General features: G+C 46.1%; 1 protein-coding gene across 1 annotated transcript; it reads right to left on the bottom strand.

Annotated features, from left to right (window-relative positions):
* Positions 1-1091: 1091 nt before the first annotated feature.
* LOC129383941 (uncharacterized) lies at positions 1092-18890 on the bottom strand. The gene is made up of 3 exons (XM_055068979.2): positions 18466-18890; positions 10626-11018; positions 1092-1175 (listed from the first exon to the last, which is right to left on the bottom strand). Exons 1-3 carry the CDS (start codon positions 18769-18771, stop codon positions 1092-1094), a joined length of 783 nt encoding a protein of 260 aa, XP_054924954.2. The 5' UTR covers positions 18772-18890.
* Between the last annotated feature and the right edge of the window lie 4631 nt (positions 18891-23521).

Raw genomic sequence — 23521 nt, 5'->3', positions numbered from 1 at the left:
TTCCTAAATGCCTAAAACTCTGCATGAAAGTCAAACGATGAAACTACCCGTCAATGGCGCTTGAAAAACACTTGGTTTGGAAAAGGTTCGTTGGCACTTGCCGAAGCGCCTCTCAGACCAGCTGTGCCGCTCGCCCGAAGCTCACTCTCAAAGCAGCTTGGACTCGAGCTCGTGAGTCCGAGGCAGCCCATAGGTAACACTCACTCGCGCAGGCAACTTCTCAAGCCGCGATAAACATTGCTGCCACAAAAGGTCGAAAATTTCCTTCGCGACAGCGTATGGACACCACAACAGCTCACTCAATTGACGTGAAGTCGGAACGCTGCCACCGCGAAGCTCAAATTTGTCCCTTCGGCGGTCGCGCGTTTCATGCACGCTCTGAGTGCCCAGCACGGAACTCGGTCTGCAATGTTTGCGGCAGAAAAGGTCATTTCGCTAAACTTTGTCGTTCCAGAATATCTAAGCACACGGAACTCGGTGCCATCAAGCTGCACGCTATAGATTCAGCTGCCAAAGCCATGTTCGTGGATGTCAGTCGACAAATATAGAACCAAATTCAAAGTAGACTTAGGAGTTGATGCAGTCCCAAGTCACTGGCTTCGAGTCCTGGCCGAGCTCGACAACAATGACGCAATCTTGACGGGACTCCCAGGTCAACCGCTCGGTTCGCGGGGCTCGTATCCGGAACGTCCATATTGGCAAGGGGAAAGAAGCTCTCACCATCTTTTCCTCATTGAATCTCTTTGCGTACCATTGCTTTGTACCATTGCTACCAGCTATGCAGGCCCTTTAGGTCGTCAAATTCCTTAATGCCGCGAACACTCCTGAGTCAACTCTTCGTGTCAAACTTCTGCGTGGCCTCGGCACTGCGACGTGAGTACACAACTCTATTAAAGCAAGATGCTCTAGTATTCTCACTCAATGCTCTTCGACGGATACCTATCCCGCTGAGTGAAGTTGTTCGACAGTAACCCGAGAACCTTGAATGCGAATGCGTCACTTGTCGGATTGATAAGTCAACTGTGTTGTCTACCGGTCCGGTAGTGGCACCTAAGCAGGATGGGAAGTATCGTCTGAGTGATGACCTCCCTTTAGTGAATGAGGTGGTTCTCAGAGAGCGTCACATTCTGCCTACTGTTGAGCAAGTCCTCGGCGATGCAGCTGCTTTTTCGAAGCTGCATGCGATCGCAGGGTTTCACCAAGTGAAGTTGTTGGCGGACTCTCAAGAACTGACAAATTTCATAGCACCTTTCGGTCACTGTTTCTCACGACTGCACTTCGGTATCACGTGTCCTGGAGTACATTCAAAAGAAATGGCACAGATTCTCGAAGGTCAGGATAGTGTGGTTCATATGACTGACGATGGTCTTCTGTTTCAAAGTGATAAGCAGGAACATGATGCAAGGCTTGAGCAAGTGCTGACTCGTCTTGAAACTGCAGGCATCACTTTAAACCAGGAGAGGAGTTCCTTTGGGGTCTCCGAAGTCTCATTCCCAGACGTCATTGTCTCACCACAAGGCATCAAGCCAGATCCAGGCAAGGTTGAAGCAGTCCGTGCAAAGGCACCTGCCGCACGCCTTGCAGCTCTCAGACATCTACTCGGGATGGTAAATCATCTTGCGAGGTTGATACCACGTATCTGAAATCAGTCCACCGATACCCATCCTACTAAACAAAAATACTAGTTGGACTTGGCAGCACCAACATGAAGCAGCATTCACAAAAGTCAAGGCACTTGTGACGTACGACCGCTGCTTGTCCTAGTACTAGTCATATTATGCTACCACAGTCTCGGCTGCTAACAGCTCTTTTGGACTCCGAGTAGCCCTCTTGCAATCACAACCATGTGGTGAGTGCAGGCCTGTAGCCTTTGCCTCAAAATCAATGATCACCATAGCCTGGATCATCATACCGCGTGGATCATACAACATGGGTCATCCACAGGTTTGACGAGTTCATCAGAGACATCACCTTCACTGTAAAAACTAATCGCCTTCCTCTAGTGCCATTAACTGTTTTGCAAGATTGAAGTTGTGCTTCCTCCGTTGGTGCGAAGATTCAAGCTAAAGGCCATGCCTTGTCAGTTCAGCTGATGCACGTCCCAGGAAAATTGTTGCCTATGGATGATTTACTTTCTCGCACGCCTCGTAATGTAAATCCAGTAGACACTGTGGAATGTTTTGTTACAAAATTCGCTACTTCTGCTCCAGATGTGCTGCCTGTGAAGATACAGGATATCAGGAAAGCGCAGAGCTGTGATAGACAGTGCAACGCGCTGATTTCGTTCTGCCAGCGCTGCAGGCCAAACAAGTCAACGATGCCTCTTACGGATCAAAGTATGTGTCAGTGAAGGATGAACTTTCTTTTGCGATCGCCTTCTTTTCAAGGGCATTCGCCTCATTATCTATTCGTCACTGAGGCCACCAGTCTTAATGCGTCTACACGAAGGACATCAGGGCATAAGTCGCAACAAAGGCTCTCGCTCGTGAGTCTGTATAGTGGCCGTGTATGGCAGCTGAGATCACCTCTCTCGTCACCAATTGTGAAAAATGCACCCATACGCCAGTGAATCCAGAGGAACAATTCCTCTCTACTAACTTGCCTGGCCACCCCTGGGAACATCTGTGCCTGGACTTGTTTCACCTTAACGACCAAACCTTCTTAATGGCTGTTACGAAGGTTTAAAAATAACCTTCTTAAGGTCATGGCACTGAAGACCACAACGACTCTAGTGGTCATTAATCTGCCGAAGACCCTGTTTCCGCGACACGGGATACCGCAATGGATAAGGTCGGAGGATGGTCCACCCTTCTCTTCACGCGAATTCGCCGCATTTGCTGCCACCTATGACATCGACCACATCACCTGTAGCCCCTACTACCCACCGTCTATTGCGGAGGAAAAAAGGATGATGCGCACTGTTAAAGACCTCCTCCGCAAGGCGTAAGATCTTCACATGGCTTTAGCTATAGGAACACACCCGGGGTGAGTGGCTTTAGCATTGCTCAACTACAAGTTGGAAGGCGATTATGAACTCGACTCCTAAAGATGGACGAGCAGCTTCGTCCACCCTGACCAGTAAAGGAGAAGGTAGTAGTTAGAGACGAACCTTACAAAGAAAAAGACTGCTTAGGAGTTCGACCGACGTCATCGGGTAACAGACGTGCCATCACTGGAAGCGGGCGAAGAGGCCTGGCTTTGTACATATCAGGTTCGTGCCACAGTTTTGAGCAGCGCTCAGCGTCGAAGGTCATTTGTAATCAAAACAGAGCATGGAACAATTCCGCACCGAAATCGCAGACATCTAGTTCCTTTCGAACTAATGTGAGCAGAGACTTCATTGTTTCAACCTCACCACCCAATACAAGTGGTAGCAACACCTGAGCGAACCTCTCCGACGGCAGCACCTGCTCCTTCACGTCATGCTGGTGATAGTATTGTGTGCACTCGTAGCGGCTATCGTGTGGTTCCACCCAACCACTTAAACTTGTGACTTGAGCAGGCAGATGTAGTGGTCCACACACCAGCGGTGACTTCCGGGCAGGAGCAACGGGGCGCGTGCCAAATAAAGCACTTTGGAGTTCGGTTCTGAAAGGGTGTGTTTGTGGTCTCGCATGCTCCGCTGCGTCGTGGCTTTCCTGCACGGCCTGACAGTATTGCCACGCGAAACGCTGGATATAATGCGCTATTACAGTGTGAAGGGTGCTGTGAAGGCTGCTTTAGATGCTATCTTCAAGCATTCAAATCGCCAGAAATTGCCCATAATTTTCTTGTCACAAAAATTCAGTTCTTGGATTTGAGGCTTCATTTCACCAAGATGCTTATCAGCTGCCTTCTGTATCTATACCTCAAGGACCAAGAAGAGCCTGTTACAACAGGAAAGTGCCGATTCTACGTTCATAAGAATGAATATTGTTCTGACTACCCGTTTAAAAGCCCTCCAAACATCCTCTCCGCACCAGACATAGGGGCCTAGGTGGATCGACTGCGTGCAGTCAGATATCCCTTACAGCTAGTCTTGAGTACCTCTAAAGGCCTACTACAAAAGTACAAGTAATATAAGCCCAAAGCAGAAAGAAAGAGCTAAGTCGCTAATGCAGGTATCCCGTACATGCAATAATTCTCCCGCAGCGTGAATGAGGAAGTAATCTGGAACTGGGTGAACGTCGTGTTCTCATCTGGGCAAGTACTGACAAATTTAGTCACTATTATCCAAACAAAAGAAGGCATTGTGCACAGAAGAATGTAAAAATATACATGAAATCTGTCTCAATAGAGTTTGCTGTGTTCGTTTACCTTGTCGGAGCTTGTACAACGCTAAACCAGTCATTGCAATAATGACCGCTCACCAGAATGCCGTCTCACTGTTAAACCTTAACGGAACTACGGCTGCTCAATTTATTTAGATAAAGTTAAGGTTACGACAAGAGCACGGTATAAAGCACAGTGAGAAATTCTTAACACTGTTGCCAAGAGCGACAAAGGCACATGAGCGAGAAAAAACACACAACACATGAGCGCACCTTAGCGCCCCAGTCTTTGTCGTTCTGCGGAACGGTGTTAAGTATGTCCAACCAACTTGCCCACTGCGGAATTTTCCTGAATCGCAGTAAGAAATTATGGAAACATTAACGGACTGCCGCTGCTCACGGCATTTAGATCAAATTGAGATCACGACAAGAACAGGTGTTAAAGCACAATTAGAAATTACGGAAACGTTATTTGTCTGGCGAAATATTGCTAAGTGCGTAAGTACGCCTTCAATTTAACATTTAGACAAGAAGTTGCCTTTTGCGATGCTATTGCACTAGTTCTTACACGCTTTCGATCCTCCTCCTGCGTGTTGCTTTCATGAAAATGTGTGTCTTGTTTTTATTTGTGTCGTTCTTTTATTGTTATCACCCCACTTTTTTGCTTTGTTGTTTTCATTGTCGCTTGCTATTGCTGGGTTTTCTGCTTTGTTTTTGTAATGACGTAAACAATTATTGATGATGCTTGTATGCACTGTTCTTCCTCCACTCTGGGCGTCCGGAACGCACCGTCGGAGACAGCCTGCACCAGTGGATTAACGGGTGACTCCGGCAACAAGGACGCTGACGCTTATGTATGGACGAAGAAAACTTGTATTTGCAAATACTTTACAAAGCATGGTTACAAGGTGGCATGGTTACAAGGTTCCATGGGATACAAAAAGTTACAGTGTTGGTTTGCATCACATAAACCAACCCTACCTCGGTTAAGCGGCCCACAGTGAGGTCCACGAGAACGGTCGGAAAACTGGAGCCACCTTTTTTATACCCAATATCCCGCACAAATTACTTACTAATCAAATATTCTTGGTTTGATTTGTGACTAGAAAATTAACTCACCAATTATTGTGTTTCTTAGAATTTCCTTGCGTAATGGTTTAGTCGACCAATATATCATCTCAAACATTTTAACGCGGTTCACAGTGCAGAATCCGCTCCAAACTTCCACATTATAGAACAGGAAAGTATCAGGGGCCACGAAACATATATTCTTCAGAAGTTCGAAGAAACGACACACAAACATAGCCTATGCAATAAAATACGCACAGGACAAGCACAAGTCCAGAATGCGGAGGCAGGGAACCGTTAAAATTATGGTTCCAGTCCTCTAACTCGTTCGCGAAGCGACGAAGAAGACAAATGCCGTGTGGCGTCAATAACGAAAACTTATTTTAAAGTAAACCTGGCAGGGAGGTGAACAGGACAACCGTTTCCCAGCAAAACATCGACCCTGACTCGGGAGCACACTAAGAAAAAAAAAAAAGAAAACATTCCCAGAGACGCCAGAGATCCAACTGAAAACCGATCCTTTCTCATGCGGCTCTATGAAATATCAAATGCCAACACATATAGGTAATAGTGGCAGCGCATACGCCGGCATCGCGGAATTCACAGCGGCCGTGCCGAGACCCCAAGGACGCACATTCGAAGCTTCCACGCCACAGCACCGGTACAGAATCCACACGCGGAACAGATTTTTTTGCCACCCGTTCGGAGAGGCCACCTGTTTAACTAATCGGCGCAACACAATGTTCTCAATCTGTTCACACCCACCCTATTTCTGCGCGCGAGGAGAATAACTGCGGCGGTTCCAGGAAGATGGCAACGCCGATGAAGGCTGGAAGCCCCTCGCCGCTGGTATGTGCGATCGCTAATGTGGCGCCGGTGGTTCCCTCCGCTCCCTGCGCTCTGTGGTATTTAGAGGAGCGCCAACTGCGTGTCTGTTCGGCTTTCGTTGAGGATCTCGGTCCGTGGGTGCCGTCGACGACCCTTACACAAGTGGCATCGGTGGCCAACGAGCTCGTCGAGATGAATTTCCCCCGCCCAAATGGGCCATGCCGTGCTTTTCAGATTGTTTTACTAACGTTTGGCGCGATGGGCTTACAATGATCGTGTCATTAGCTTTCCCCTGTCTCATACTCGCATGTTCTTTTGCTCATGATATAAAAACGTGTGGTACATCTTGTGTTATTGTGGTAGCAAAAGAACTGTGGAAGTTTCGCGCTTCTGGGTGGGGCATATGATTGTTTTGTCTGTATATTGGCTTTCTGTCGCTTCATGCAGTAAACTGTTGAAAGTCGGGACTGTGTCCCGTCTCTCTTTCCGCCCTTATATATTGCGCAGTACGTCACTTGGTTGGTAGCCGTAAATTAGCGTCGCGTACAATGTTTCTGAGACACTTTCTGGTACCGACAGAAAGAGCGTACACCGCAGATTCGTAACGTTGCGTTCGCTTACCGGGCGTAAGGTTGCAGGAGGGCATTTTCAAAGAACATGTCGTAGACACGGTCGCGATGCAGGCACTTCTCCAGATGCGGTTGCGAGATGCCGAACAGGTTGGAGCCGTGGTTGCATAACTGGCCGCTGTTGCTGGAACGCGCGCACTCTCTTTTGTGTCGTAGTTGAACAACATCACCGGGGGAGTGCAGTACGTGTAGTAGTGGCGAATGCACTCGGACCACACCTGCGTAAAATTCGGTAATGTACGCCGTATTGTTATGGAGTGAAATGGCTGTTATTGGATCGTATCTAAGGATGCGCAGCAAAGAATGCATTTTTTTATCTTCTCGTATATTTTTGCGAAATATTCAATCTGTAACAATATTTAATGAGAGACACGAAGTCGCTCGAAAGCGAGGACGCGGAAGCTGGAATTTACGTAAGTACGAGCTGAATTTCCGCGGTCAGTTAAATCACAGTAGCGTCTGCTCCACTAACGAAGTAACGATCAAGTGTTTTATTTTAGCGGTAACAGAATTTTTAAGTTCCACCAGTGGCATATAGCACAAATGTACTTATTCAGCGGGATTACTCAAAGGCAAGCATTACTTACACTCCTCATCAAGATGCATCATTGACCAACTCAGTTTTACTAATGAAGATTAAAACTAATTACTTTCTGAATACATTGCAATATACGAGAGGAATCCAGTTCATTCAAAAGGCTCATTCATTTGTAAGTAATTTTGAATCCGGCACCAGCTTTCATATATGCGCTGTGCAAGTAGCGTCAAAAACGCTCTGCGCATCCATTGAGTTTTCAGCAAAACACTTTTTTTATGTATTCAAGCTCGAAAATTCTGAGAACATTAATGCACTACGTCAACAAATTTGGGAACACAATTGTCGGAAGCGATTCCATCCTCAGAGCTCATTCCGAGTGGATATCCCTTTCGAAATGACCCGCTACAATTGGTAAATTGGAATATCTGTCATAAAGTACGTAGCTTGAAAGTTTGTTAGCGAAAATTTGTAAATTTTGTTATCTTCATTTTGATTTTCTGTGAATATAATGTCCGCCTCTGCAAGTAACCTATTTCAGGGCTTATTCATCTGAGGGAAAGGGCTGACTGTTAATAATTCTGTTAACGATAAAAGAATACCCTGAATATTTCGTAAATGATAATATTAGTAGTTTGATAAACATATTTCCTGCGCACTCACGTTTTGTTTGCTCACCGCAGTGCACTGTATATAGAAAATGAGACCAGTGGTTTAAGGGTGTCTGCGTTTCAGGTTAACAGACACGCCAGTTAAATTACCCTTCGTGCAGGGTCACTGGGAAGGGACTTTTAAGTCATCTAACCTACAGGAACTGCACCTCTGCCTACAGTCACTGTGAGAACTTTCAAAGCCATCCTGCGATTGAATACATCATTACATCACCCTTCTGCATAAAAAGACAATATTGCTCTCAATTTACAAGTTCTAATACAAAGCCTAGCATTTCAGAAGGCTTTGGGGTCGCAGATTGTCGCGAATTTAAAGGTACACCCACAAGTCTACTTACAAGCATAGTCATTTTCAAACGACTGGAATGTGTGGTTCATACCACCAAAGTTCACCAAATGCGCATTGGTTTTTCACCTCTCTGCTATTCATGCTTGAGAATTTCCTTCCAGTATATTCTTTAAACTTTTCGTAGAAACCAGCTGGGCAGAATATGTAGATCACAAAAAAGCAATGCACTCGACAGGCACATTGCTTAGAGACATTCTATCAATTCAGTGTTGAGTAAATCATGACGAATGCTAATTTATATTTGCATTCATTTCAATGCAGGCCAGTGACAACTAGTCACGTAGTCTTCTTAAGCTCATTAGGTTTCGTTACATGTATTGCAGTCTGGCAGTTCTGCTCGCTCTCCTAGTTAGCTTGCGTATTTTAGCCAAGCAGCTTTCATTACACCTATTACAGTGTAGGAATTTGCCTACATATCCTTGATCATTTCTCTCTTCGGTAAAACATCAATCGATGATGTTCTAGAGTCACCTAAGCCTGTAATGACCATGGTTATATGGATTTCTTCTCTTCTTTTTCAATAACTACTCCAAACACCTTAACTCGATAGGTCCGTTCTGAATATCAGTGCATCCGGAAAGTGGGCCTTCACAACGGAGTTCTGGTTGGGTGATTATCTAGAGACTTTCAACATGATGATGATAATGGTGATGACTTATTGGCACCCCCTTTGAAACAGGGTGCTGAGAAACAGTCAACCAGCTTGCTTGAATCAGTCCTTTTACCGCAAATACGTTTTATCCCCTGGTCTCCTCGTTTCACACAAAGTACGTCAACGCAAGTGATTGATCAACACAGGAATGTACACATATAACAAGTCGACGTACATGTATTACATGTACTGTGACTGTACTGTGACTGTGACTACAGAGCGCCACTCACCGGCACTGTTTTCTGTGGCATTATGCCACGGAACAAGAAACTTTATATAAATCAATCGTCACTTATAGCGCATACGTAGACGAGGGACAAAAAGGACGACGAAGACAAGCGCTGTCGTCGTCCTTTCTGTCCCTCGTCTAGGTATGCGCTGTTAAGTGACGATTGATACCATGGAATACCAACTAGCCCGTACCCAAACCTTGCTTTATATAAATATCCTCAGTATTCAATTCCATATTCTTGCAAATGTATTTGGCATTGGTTTTGTTGTTGCTATATATTGCCGCAGCTTTGTTTGTAACATCGTTCGGACCCGCCATGGTTGCTTAGTGGCTATGGCGTTAGGCTGTTAAGCACGTGGTCGCGGGATCCAATTCCGGCCACGGCGGCCGCGTTTAGATGGGGGCGTAATGCGAGATCACCCATGTACTTAGATTTAGGTCTACGTTAAAATACTCCAGGTGGTCTAAATTACCGGGGTTCCCCAATACGGCGTACCTCAGTCAGCAAGGGGTTTTTGCATATAAAATCCTATAATTTAATTCAACATTGTTCGGTGCGAAAATAGGAAAGTAATATTTTTTTTCTTTTCACTGCTGTAACCCTGCTCTAATATGAACTAGCAAAACCCAGGTAATTACGTTTGAGTGTTATGCAGGGCGCACTTTAGGATTCCGCGAGTTGGCCTTCAAGTCAGCGTTTGTTTCATTTTCTTATTTGTGTAGCGACCAAAGAGCAAACTTGTTCCAAATTAAGGCATCTGCTACGGTAGAACGCTGTTTTTTTATAGCATTGGCATATGTTAGCTACTGTGGAGCCCGTTTCCATACGTGTCATTGCCGCCTTCTTTTTTCCGGTAAAAGATTAGCATAATTCGTAGATTTCTTGCAACGCAAAGTAAACACGATGTAAACAAGAAGACTTTTACCTACCAGTGAAACATTTCGCTAGTGTTTTCGTCCTCCTCAATGTACAATCTTTATCAATAGTATACAGGCTCTTTCGCGCCTTCATCATACATGCGGTTTGGCAGTGTAGTGCGGTTAGCGCTGCGTTCCTGACACTCCTGGCGTCTGAATGAAGAGGATGCGAGTTTAATGCGTTCCTCAGTGCGTTGGAACTGACGGCATACAACAGGAACTCAATTAAAGAGCTGGTAGGCCGACAGAGGGCAGCGAAGCAGAACAAATACTGCATCGAGTAAAAACTACCGGAAACCGAACATTATCGGCCAGTACGCTGAGCGTCAGAGGTCCGGTGTTGGGCCGAATTTAAGAGGGAAAAAAGAGGAGTAAATGGTTTCATGGACAGTTGGCTTGCAAATGCAGGCTTTATGACATAACGTCGACTCATTCTATTTCCCTCCTCGATGACTGACACCTGGATCACGGATAGGCGAAACAAATCGCTTACGTATCGCTCTGTCCCCGGTGAGCTGTGCGCCACACTGCTCCGGGCGATGGATCTTGCCGCCAAATTTAGGGGTCTGTCGCGAACATCATCGCCTGACGGTGCCGTGACCACGGTGCGCGGCTGCTCGTCGTAGAAGCGCGGGTCTTCGATCAACGCTCCTCCGTCCGAGACATCCGGAAGGGCGTTGTACAGCGGCTCCGGTTGACGCCATCCAGACGATAGCTCCTGGTCCGGTAGGAGGTCGTGAGGAGCCAGGCGACCGCCTGGAGCGCCGACCATTGCTGGCACCGCCGCAGTTACGAGACCCGCGAACAGGACGCCAATGAGAGAATAGGGCAGTATGCTGGTCTTGCTGCATAGGGTGCTCCTAGTAGGTTCAGCGCCGGCTTCCATCTGGGAGTATGTAGAGTTGCCAACATTCGTGTGAAGGACGAACAGGGACTTTCAATGGCGATGGTATAATTAATGAAATCTGGTATTTGCGTAGAAATACTACATCTGTTGCCCATAATTCACTACAAAAGCGTACGAAGGAAAGCTCCGGGCCATGGTATTGTTGCGATAGCAATTATATGGACTCTCCAGGCGAATTGCTGCCACCAGCGTGGTCATGAGGTTTCGTATAAAGCCCAAGGGTGATAAAATCGTCCCCGCGCCGCATGGTTTATATGCGTGTAAAAGCGTGCGAGGGTAAGCCGGCGATCGCGACTCAATCTCGCGCACAAAACGGAGGAAAGCGAGGGGAAAGCGTGTCGCCTTCCGTCGCGCACATGGCTTCAAGGGGAGGGTGGGAAGGGGTGACGCGTTCTACTCAGCGCACGCCCAGCTGGGCCGCTTTATATTGAAAGCTATCTGCAGCGACTCCAGAGTCCACGGGGCCGCTCTGTTTTCCCAACATAGTTCGTATTTATGCGTGCGTCCGCGCGAAGGACAATTCACTGATTGTTGCTGCCACGTTTCCTCAGTGCAGCGTGTTGACAGCGAGTTTCCGCTGTCATCGATTAAGATGTGTTCATGATTCTGTGTACACGCATGACAGCATGGCTGGCAATTTAGTTCGTATGCCTATGTTTGTAAGGCCGATTGTTAATTCATATAGCTGTCCAATAATTTGCAATCGGAATCGATGCTTCGACTTTCGGGCGAAACTGACACTTATTTGTGAGTAACCGTGAAACCAAAGTTACACGGTTATAATACTGCTTAGAAAAACTCACACGCTGCAATAATGTTTGTCGTTACGCACTACACTTAACAGTGATATCGCTTCCGATACGAAATGACACCATTGCGGACGATTATAGCAATACGAAAACCTCGAATTGATCATTTAGTGCCTGTATAGTACATAATAATTCTTATCTAGATATAGCAGCTCAGAATGGCTCCGCTAAAATTCGGCAAGCCACCAAGTACTTTATCGTCGTGAAGTGTGTCGGGCTCAATTACATTTTATTTACATGTATCTCATTTCATTTCATTGCGAGATTATATGGGTGCTCCAGGCGCGTGTCTGTCATCAGCGTCGCCGTGATAATCCTTATAAAGTCAAAGCGGGATGACACCGTCGCCGCGCTCCGTATGCTGTATATGTGAGTGAAAGCGTGCGAGGTTGAGCCGACGATGGCGGCTCCATCTCGCGTGCGCAAGGGAGGGATCGGTGAGGAAGGGCGCCGCCTTCCTTCGTTCGAAAGGAAGCGGAGGGAGGGGAGGGAAGGGGAGTTTAACAAAGCTGATTCTTGGGCTAGTTGGTAGGGTTTATTCATAATGGTAAGTATGAATAAACCGTACCATCAAAAATTCATGATACCCCAATTCAAAAATACAAGGACGTAACAGAGACACAGGACAGCGCTACTTCAGCGGTTGCTGCGTATTCCGCGGCCACGTGGACCCTATCTTGAAAGCTATCTGCAATGGCAAGACGTTGCGCTGGGGGCTCACAGCTTCGTATGCCCCTGTTTACACCCCTTAGTTTTGCGTTGAAACCGACGCAGAACGAAGGTCAATTTTCTTGTTGCTGGAGCCGCGCTTCCTCACTCCAGCGTTTAGGCCGCGAGTTTCTGCGGTCATTGAGTGAGAAGTTTCACGTTTGATTGTGCGCACGTGACACCATGCTTGTTAATTTAGTTAGTAAGCGAAATTTCCTACCGAATCGACGTATCCCCTTTCGGGCTTAACTGCCACGTTTTATTTTTATTTCAATTAATTGCCCCGAGGGGCTATCACGTAAGGGGTGGTCTGGTGCCAAAAAATAAAAGGTGGAATTGCCAAAAAGATTCAACGTGAAAACATCGTTGTTAGGCTGTGCATGAAGCTTTCCGGGCAGGTAAAAGTAGCGGTGTTGTGGGAAAGGCCGTTCGAGTCTTTCTGTACTCTTCAAAAAAAAAAATAATAAATCAGAAGAATCACAAAGAGTGCGTATCAGGCATTTTCATAGTGGCGCCCCGTTTTAAGCATGCGCATAATCTTTCTGTAACTGGTACAGCGCAACATACAAAGGAAGAAACAGGCCGAGCCGGCCAGATAAAGCTGGCCAGGTTGGAAGTCAGCGCTCTGTTCCTCTATCTGGCCGGCTCGGCTTGTTTCTTTCTGTGTGTGTTGCGCTGTACCAGTTCTAGAGTGCAATACCAACTCGCCGAAGCCTCAACCCTAGTGAACCACATAGTCTTTGTTGTAGCAAGTGGTTTAATACTGTCCTATATCATTCCTCAGGACAGCGGTGGCCTTGCGTGATTTTCTTTGTGTTGCTGTTATTTATCACGCAGAAATATAGTGTTCAATAATTATAACAAGAGAAACTTCATATACACCATATAGTAATGCTTGGCGTATTGGATTTATAGTCATGAGCAAAAGCTAGCAGACTGATGGTGCGAAGGAAATGTTTTCTTCTTCTTTTTTTTTTTTTTTGTTGCAGTTTGAACATCGCGCCTGAAACAACGTGCCGCAACTAGTATAAGAAATGTACTGAGAGCATTCTACGGTAGATGTTTGGGAAAGGAAAGAAAAAGCATTGAAAGAGCTGCAAATGCGTTTGGACATAATTCTTAGAGCAACATAGTAAGCGATAAGAATGGGCACTCGAGCTGATTCGTAGCCGAGCATGCAGTTTGCTGATTCCGGCAGATGATTCTGCGTGTTTCCCAAGGTAGTAGCTCAGGCCATTGTCACGGCTGCGACTATAGCTAGCAGCTTGACAGGTGGCACGAGCCAGCACGTGCGAAGCCTAGTAAGACCTTGTCGCCGGCATCCCGACGCCCTTACTCTGTAAAATGCACCCGGGGATCGTTTTTTGGTTCCTTTGCCAGCGTCTGACGCTACTGCTTTGTCGCCATTTCATAGTAAGGCCGCATGAAGTTCTTTTACACGTTGTTGAAGACTTATTCTCTTCGTATTTATTAATGTCGCCGTTAGTCGCATGAACGAGTGATGGAGGGGGCATGACAGCCTTGAAGTCATAACGAGCTGCTGCCCCTTTGTAACGTGGAATTACATTTTGCGCTCTTTCCTTTCTTTTTTTTTTTTGTTTTTACCTTGCGCGGCCATGACGGGTGACACCAGCGACAGCAGCGATGCGACAGCGTTTGACATGCGATGCACGTTCGAAACAATGACGAAGTTCGAAAAGAAAGGAAAAGGAAATCGCTCGTTAAGAAATGTGTCCTATGGACACATGGCGTTTGGTGCAGAGAGCTTTATGTTGATTTATTCAAGACGGTTCTGCTCAGCAGCTTCGGAAACAGTAGAGTGCGGCAGTTTTCCAAAACATACTATTTCTAAAGCCGCGCATGTGCAATGTTTGCAGTTTGGATAATGTGCGCTTTGTAAATCTTTCTGCCATATGTGCGCTCGAGCGTTAAATATTTTGCATTGCGCTGAAGTTACGTGTTTTCCTTTTTTAATTGCGTATGGAGTCCTTGCAGTAGGAAGCTTCTTGTTTCTTAGCATTCATAACAGTCCTTCCTTAATAGCTATTCTTTTTGATGACATGCCATAATACCAGAGACATTTGCTTTGCTAGGTAAGAAAAATATGCATTGCTCCAAGGAGCATCTATATTCAAAAGCTTTGAAAGTTCCATTATGGCTCACCTTCTGGCATCCTACGAATTGCAGGAATATCCACTGTTCCTTTCTGACAATAGGCTCTGCAGCCAAAGGACATCATGGATATTCAAGGGCAAATTTCCAAGTGTAAGAAGACGATTGCATGGCTTCAAAGACAACAGGTGAACAACCCCCGCGAAGTCGAAGTGTGTAATTGGCTAAGATGGCAATATCTTGCAGCTGTTTAAGGAAGGACTCACTGGAGTGCACATTAGAGACGATCATGCTGGTGCGTGATCAATGGTTTATGCACAAAATTTATTTTGGCACGCAACCGTTTCCATAATCTTGCTAGCTTTATCGACCCTTCTTCGTAGAAGTGTCAGAAACAGCATCATATTTCCTTCTAGCACAACCCTATTTTGAGTAAATTAAATGTTGACTTGTTAATATAGTTATTTTTCACCTGGATACTTGAAACATATGTAGTGCTGGTGTGAAGGTTATTGCTATCATGATATTTATGTACCAGTGTTTTCTATTACTTGTATTTCGCTGTTTCTTCGCGTTTTCCTGCGTCTCCCACTTTTCTCACAATATTGCTTCAAAAAAATGCTTCTCTAATATTTTCGTGTTCTTGGCTGTTCAGCCAGGTGACTGATATTGAAATAACAACGCAAATCAATTTACAATACACCCTTTGGTGTAAGTTATTAGAAATATCATATCACAAACGATACAGTTCTATTGCCTCATGGACAGCTGGCATTATTGTTGCGCTAAGTTACAGCTTGATGGATAAACAATGTGAATTTAAACAAAAGAGACATAAACGAAACAAAAGCTTTGTGCGCTCATCGTCGCAATATATAAAGAGCGGCTCAAGCACCAGCATGAAATCACTCGATGATGCATGTAACATTACAGCAGTGGTCACAAAACAAAGAAAAAAAAACAGGAAAAATATACGAAAATGAAGTCGTGACTTCCGAGGCTTGTAGGCGCGTGGCAGCCATCACGGAGGAGGACGCGTATCATCTAATCCGCCGGGTGCGCGAAGAGCCAAAGTCTGCCGCAAGAGCCTACGGGGGTGTCCTCTATTATCGTTTACTATATTACTCCATGGACAAGCTTCCTAGGATCTGGAGATGGTAGCATTAAACCAAAACGAGCCAGACCGTCTTGGAGCACTACAACTTTACTGAGGCAATATCCAATGAACCTCGCGTGGCACGAGGCAGATGCAACTAAACGCACTAAGTCCTGTGGTTGGGTGCTCGTCAGGGATAACGCCAGACGCCCCATTGTGGAAGAAATGCAGTTTAGCAGAATACGTGTGTAGTCCAAGTTGGTGCCTGGCTTGCGATGTTATTGGTGCAGTAGTTAAGGAGAGGAAGTTCAGGAAGATTTATAGTTGCAAGCCATGCCATTCTTTTGCTCACAATTGTGATCTAGCGATCTTAATGAAAGAAAATATAAATGCCTAGCAAAGATGCCCGTCGGTGGCATGTTGTGCGGAAGAACCGTAACATTAGCGAATAAAGGGGGAGGCCGCTGCTCTGCCTTCTTACACCCCTTCCTGTAAGTTGTCTTCTTGCTGTGTTGATAGGGTTTAGGAGCGGAAAATAATGATTGACTTTAATGGACGACCATGACGCCAAATGGAGTAACGGCTTACTGCGATAGTTTACGATGCTGCCATATGAATGATGAATCCATACCAAATTCGAATGAAACCTTTTTTTGTTCGACCACGAGTAACAAGGAAAGCTGAGATAAAGTAACGTTGGTAACTTGCCTGCAAGCATAAAAAGCACTGGTGTTCGTTTCTTCATTTTTAACGCGATAACGTTAAGGGCCCCGTCTTGCAGAAAATCCGAGGTTGACAGAGTTGTCCATGAGCGAAAATCGCCGTATGTATTTAGGTATATGCATATGCCACGCCTCGCTATATGACACGCGGTATATGCGGGTTATATTGCCACAATATCCCATCACTAAAGTCTCTCACATACCTTGTCTTACATTATTGAAAAAAATTTGCTCGGAATATTGAGAAAGACAGCGTACAAACAAATTTAATGAAACAAAACACCGAGAGCACATGCCTTTTATGTTAAGCCTTCTCCGATTTACATAAAAGTGTGAATCAATAAGAAAAACCTGAAAATGATTTAATTACATGGCGCGCTCTTCCACTATCTCCGGGATCGGCCGACGTAAGAGCGTTTCTACGAGAAAACCCGCCTTCGTGCATACCGTTCCACACCAGCGTTTCCCGGTAAACATTACGGTTACCTACGCTGCAGTTGCCGCGAAGCGCGAGAAAGCACTTTGGGATCTTTGAGTGCTATCGAGTTCCACTCTCAAAGGCGAAGCTTTAGCCTCCTCCACCTTTTATTTTCGCTTGTCGCAGCGGCACCGCGCAACATGTTACCTACGGGGCTGTTTGTGACGTGCTCACGTGTTTCATTCTTTAAGTATTACGACAGTATGCCTCTTAACGCATGTGTAATAAAGTTATTATAACTTTTTTGTTGTTGTTGACATACTTTATTGCTGCTCCCAGTTCACTGCAGAGTGGAACCGACTAGAACACTGAGGGGGGGGGGCTGAAATGAATCACATAGATCGCGTCTCAGAATAAAGGCTACGCGTGGATACGCTTGTGCCGCCTCTCTTTTCCGAGTACAAGTCAGTTCTTCGCGCTGCTGCGCCGTGTATACTGGGCGCAGAGGCTTCATCAAGCAATGATTCATCAGCGCCCTCTCTATTTCCTTCAAAAAAAAATGAAGAAAATTTCGTTTTGCAAAGTTTGGTGAGACACGAAAGGGGGGTGCTGGCCTAGACATGGAAAAGCCACACTTTCGCAAAGCCAGCGGTTAAAATATATGTGACGCATTGTAGGGCACTTGGCCTGGCAGGTCCTTCTTGTAAAAGACGCTCTTAATTAGACTAAATGTCAAAGTCACCGCATAGTATACTAACACATCGAAATATAACACCACCGTAGCCCCTCCAGAACCTTGCGGGCATCCTCCCCGCGTTTATTCCATCACCAAGAACGCACCGGCCACAAATATCGCATGACAGCACGCGTATATAATTTGCGACATTTTGGAACTGTGCGCATCGGCAGCACTTGAGCTATGGAGAGATGTATCTGTCTAGTCGAAATCTATACCTCACAAGACGCCATCATGACAAGGCACGTTCGCGATGACGAATTATTCACAGTATGCGGTGGACCTCAAAGTGTGCCAAGAAAGAGAGTGCACTCCGAAGGGCACACAGGTTTTCATGGAACAGCGAACGGCCGCATTTATCTTTCTGTGCGGCAGCTCGTGAGAAGCAGATAAGATAATGAAGAATTTTCTGTTATGCGAATGAAAGGAGTTCGAACAACGTACGGTGAAACATCGCTGCTTTGTTTAGGTCTAGTGGAGGTCAAATGCCTCTGTCGTCAACCCCTACTTAACGCGAAGCCCCTTTATCAGCGCGGAGCTAATACTGAACTGCATTTCTCCAGAACCTCACTGCAGCAGACATTCTGCCCTTTTCCATCCCCTCTTCTTTAAGCCACCCGTTCTAATGCCCGTAATCTAGTCTACGCAACACATTACATTTTAAGGCTTAACTTTCTCTAAATCTCAACGATATATTAGTTAGCTGCATTTTCTATCTCCAGGCGGCATTTCTAACTGTTGACGCCACACCTATCATATTCCGTTCCGGCAAACGTTGCATGATCCTGAGCTTTCTTTCAATGTCGATGTAGCAGGCGACCTTACCTGCAGCAGCGGTTGGTGTTCGCGGCTGGAATCGAGCGTCGTCTGCGCGCCGTCGGCAGAGTGCGTCCGTGACGCCAGCAGAGACGAGGTGTCGTCTCGCCGCGGGTTGACGGATGCGGGGTGGCACTCTTCCGCACAACTGCAGGTGAGGCATTCACCTGCAGGGCTCGCCACAAGCGTCGCTCCGCGAACGCCGTCGAATGTTCTGGACAGCGGCGAGGGCCTTTGGGTGCCGGCTGCAGGTGAGGGCCACAATAGCCGGGGCTCAGAAGCACGAAGGGGGCCTGGGAAGGACACCGTCGCCATCACTCTCGAACTGCGTGACCACTTCTTCTTCTATGGCTCGTGGGCACGGGCGACACGAGGCTTGCCTCAATCACGATGTTTGGCATGAATAGCGCGAGACACGGGACAAGAAAGCAGCTGACGAGTCGTCTACATTCTGCAAGAGGCTACGTTAAGAACCTTGTTTACGTACCCCCAACCGTACTACCGCAATCCTTAGTCGAGCTCAAATAACGCATCCGTGCTCCAGTGCAGACAATTGACAAGACTATGGTACAAAATGTATGGAATGAGCTCATTATCATCTGCACGTGTGTTGTGTCGCCAAAGGGGCACACATTGAACACTTGTAGAGGGTGTACAAACTTGGTGAGTTTGTGATTTCTTTCATGTGTTTACGAGTAATACTTTCGAAAATATACCCTTTTCAAGACTATTGAATCATTTATGCTTCCCTGTACTGTGAGTCTGCGCAATGTCGCCGAAATCAAAAGGTACTCGCTGCCTCGCAGTATTCAATAACTGAATTGAGGTAAATTATAGCGTATGGAAGCCGTCTTACGTGTTAACGAAAAGAAGACGAAATGATACTATGCAGGTAATTTTCTCAACTTTCCTGTAACCTCTTTTAAAGTGCACCCTCCATTTAGTTTAACTGCTTACCAGCTTACTATTCTAGTTATCACAATGTATTTTTTTGTTTTATTTCTTTCACCTTGGGTTTATGATTTTAAATAAGGATTTGCTTTAGCTACTGCCGCCGGCTGGTTCTTGGCCTATCCCCCTTAGCGGGTACAAACCATGATAGCGGTTCATCATCATTATCAAGATAATTATGTATAACCATCTCATTTTTAGGTGATCTACCATGATCGGCGCGGGAAAAGCTTTAAAGCATATCATCAGTATCATAAGTGGTGCATGTCTCCTTACAGACCGTGCAAATGGTATAAGCGTCAACACATACTCACTATGGACACTAAGCTTATCAGTGCTTGTTCAAGCGTGCGTTGAATCAGCACGCCAACGAAACAACTATCGAGTGCATGCCTATCTTGAATTCGGCTGCTATATTTCCACTTGTTCATGGCGTGCAGCATTTTTATTCTCCATTTGACAATTCAGCGTCAACTGCATCCTGCTCGCCCTTCATATTCATATTGTACAGGAGATAAATAAAATAGATTACATTTCTCCTGAACTCGCACATGAGCATGGAGGTATCACGAGAACTGTAGTATGACGCCGGCGCAATGACGATGTACGGAAGAAGGAACTATGTCGATGGAACAACAAAGGCATATAACGACTACGGCGTGTTAGGGTTGGCGTCTGACACCACGTGGCAAAGGGAATTTCACCGGCCATCTTCGTCGAATTGAGGCGTGACTTCTCCTGCGATGGTTAACGTCCCGCACCTCGCGCACAAAGAACTTTCTCCCACCGGGCCTTTTACCAGGCCTCCTCGAAATGAAGCGTGACTTTCTAATTCGTTATGACCGTTTCGGTGTGCCTGTCTACCGGAAGCCCCGCAGTCTACAGCCTCTATTTTGTGTGTGTGTGTGTGTGTGTGTGTGTGTGTGTGTGTGTGTGTGTGTGTGTGTGTGTGTGTGTGTGTGTGTGTGTGTGTGTGTGTGTGTGTGTGTGTCTGCGTGCGTGCGTGCGTGCGAGTTTAGAGAGGCCCTTTCATCGAACGGGACCTAGAAGAGAACTTCCACCACCGCAAAGTGCAGAAGAGGCGGACAGGCGCCTACAATTTCGGGAGGCGGGACGACTTCTTCCTTCAGCAGGCTCCGTATAACCAGAGGAGGAGGGGCCCTCTTTCTATGCCGGTCACGTGACGTACATCTATGGAAGCAAGATCCCGCCCACGATTGTAGATAGCCTATTTAAGGGGCTCCGAAATGTACTTTTGATAACTTCATGCTCTTCTCATTTTCTTTCATCTACCTTTGAATAAACTGTGCAAGTTTCGCACTAGAAAATCGTCTCACCCTTGCTTGGTCGCCATGGTCTACCGGATGCCTGCAGCCCGCCAACAACTCCACGCTACCCACTAAGTAACGTCGGTCGAGCTTCGATAGGCAGGCGCCGCTGCTACTCGACAGCAGTACGATACGCTACCCTGGAGTACGCAACAGGCGGGGGGACAGCGCTAGCACATTATAAATGCAAGCTCTGTGAGCAAATTCAACGCTGATTCGTGATGCGGCAACGTAACTATCACCGCTTGGTTTTACGCAGGTTTCCTAATTTCATGGAGCTACGGCGGTTGCGATTTAGCTGCTTTATGTCTCACATGAGTGAAAAGGGTTGCAAATCTTGTGGAAGTGAGAGAAGTAGCGGCTCATAGATATTTTTATTTTATTCGAGCCTTGGCTGGTTCAAATATTTGGAAGTTTCCTACGAGAGTGGCGTACCACGGATGTGAATTCACGGCTTCGCAATTTATTTTATCCAGAGGGTTCTCATAGCTTGGGTGCTATGCGCAGTCTCATGTTCCGTAGCCTCACATTTACTCGCAGCATGAGTCCTGCCAGATTCATGGGCCACATTCCTGATAATATTGTCCCGTTGTAGTGACGGTGGGCACCGACAGTGGCACAGCGCAAATCCCGAAAATAAATGTTTATTGGGCGAACCTGCTGCCCATGACAGCAGTAAGCGCACCCGTCGATCGTCGAAATATGATGTGCAGTTCTAGCGCGTCTGCCGCTAGACCTAGTTCGTCGAAGGCTACACTATAGTAGGTGGCGCTCTCATGGCTTCCAGAAAGTGCGACAATATTCGCCTCGCGCATAAAATTTGATTACAAAAAGCTCTGTGAGAGCATGGAAAACAGATAGCATCAAAGATCAAGTTTCAATTCATGCAGCCGCGTACTGCACCGAGTTATCACTTGAGGTTGTGAGCGGATGTCACGCGGTACCCGAAAAAGAAATGATGAACAAGTATACGTGTCAACGTTCCCTTTTTAATGAGCACGTTCCCGATGCGGCGAATAACTGAAGAGTTAAAACCAGAGAACTGGTGCTAAAGAAAATGGTGGCTCAGCCATAATCGAGAGTAGATGTAAGCAGATTGGTTGGCGTAATTACTACGATTACTAACAACCTTCATCGGCGCACCGGACGCTGCCGGTACGGTGCCTGTTACGCTGTTGCTAAAGTTTCCCTGTATTTCTCGAACTTCAGCAGGAAATGACCAGTTGAAGAAACGCTAGACAATAGTAACAGCGTGTGCGCCGTTTTATTGTGCACTTCGACAAGCATTAACTATGTTGTAGACACATTGCGCGACTGCTCGATTAGTTAGACGCCACTCTTGATTCCGCTTAGTAATAGGATGTAATAGGATGTCGCACAAGGTACAGGCCGTTTAAAAGCTATCTTTATGTTCGAACTTCGTATCGCTGGTCGTCGTCCATGCGCCCACCTGTGTTACGGAAATCGCGTCCTGACAAGGAGCCACCGCATTCTTTTTATGCAGTATCCATTAGATATTACTTATTACTGGGCAAGGAACCGTTTCTGAAGCAAAACTCTTGTGTAACATATCTGTTAGCAACTGCAGCGATCACCATGTTGAGCCAAGCCATCGGCCTCGTAGACGGCATCGGCCCAGTGTACACGTAGCACCGTAGGTTTGAGAAAAGCGAGAACAGTATCGTTGGTTTACGCAGGTATGCTCACGAGTGGCACTCAGATGTTTGACAGTTTTTCAGACAGGCCTTTCCTACAGACTGCATTGAGTTGGCACTACGCGAGTACTGTTATATTTCATCAATCCGGTCATACTTAATTGCCCGTTTGATCGACGAGAGTGCTGGTTATTGTGAAAATGTTGCGGCCCTTGCATATTTGTAACGTGCGACAATACAAACAGTGGCCTGCTGAGCAATTTATGGTATTATTCATCGACCGCAGTATGTGTATGCGTTCCATTCTCGCTGCCGTATGGTTTCCTTGCCCCCTTTTTCTGTTTGATGGACACATGTTTCAGTACTAACCGTAGCACTTGCATTCATAATTTCTGCTTTTGACGCTGCCACAGAACAGTGGTTTTGGCACCTAAAATCCCAGAATTTCATTTTTTTGACACCCATATAACGATATCATTGCAACTGTCATTGCTAAAGCTGCAACACTAATCTACGTAAAACGAAAGCATTTTGTAGAAGCACACTAACCGAGTGGTCATGACTAAATCCTTCCTGACCCAGCACTGGGCCATGATCGCCTAAAAAGTGTTAGTTCTCAATGAGTTACATTCATGCCCTGTTACTAGCGTGTTAAGCCAGCAACTTCTGAAATGTATGCATGACAGTGCAGAGTCATGCATAAGCACGGGAGTAAGCAATAAACACCGGAAGAACCACCTAATTTTGAGAAGCAGTTAAAGGAGCAAATGGTTCTGGCGTAACCTAAACTGCAGTGTTAAGTCTTCGTGTTACTGCCGTGCGTTTCTGTTAGGAAATGCAAACATCTGATATTTTTCTACGAATTACTCGTCGTGAGCAAAGCTGTTTCAGGCGAATAAAGTCAAAGTAACTATTGTAGAAATCATACGTAGCCAGCGTTTGTGACATACCTGTTGCACCGCGACAGGTGTGGTATCATAACTGGGTTCCTATGTGATATGTTATTGCTGTTGTCGATCCGCGCATGAGAAACCTGCAATGCGCTGGTCTGCGCTCCTTCAGCTGGCACTGTAGCGTTGCCTTTGAGAACTGTATTGTCGTCTAAGGAATAAGCTTTTTGAATGAATTTTT

Source organism: Dermacentor andersoni, chromosome 9 (genome assembly GCF_023375885.2).
Source record: "Dermacentor andersoni chromosome 9, qqDerAnde1_hic_scaffold, whole genome shotgun sequence".
Taxonomy (NCBI): Eukaryota; Metazoa; Arthropoda; class Arachnida; order Ixodida; family Ixodidae; genus Dermacentor; species Dermacentor andersoni.
This window is presented reverse-complemented; position numbering and strand designations above follow the sequence as displayed.

What these genes read in the sequence shown, in the direction of transcription:
- LOC129383941 (XM_055068979.2), bottom strand. Translation starts at nt 18,771, where the DNA reads ATGGCGACGGTGTCCTTCCCAGGCCCCCTTCGTGCTTCTGAGCCCCGG. An exon ending in AACACCAACCGCTGCTGCAG is followed by an intron (nt 11,019 to 18,465) that starts GTAAGGTCGCCT and finishes ACATACTCCCAG; the next exon opens with ATGGAAGCCGGCGCTGAACC. An exon ending in CACCGGGGACAGAGCGATAC is followed by an intron (nt 1,176 to 10,625) that starts GTAAGCGATTTG and finishes GATCGCATGCAG; the next exon opens with CTTCGAAAAAGCAGCTGCAT.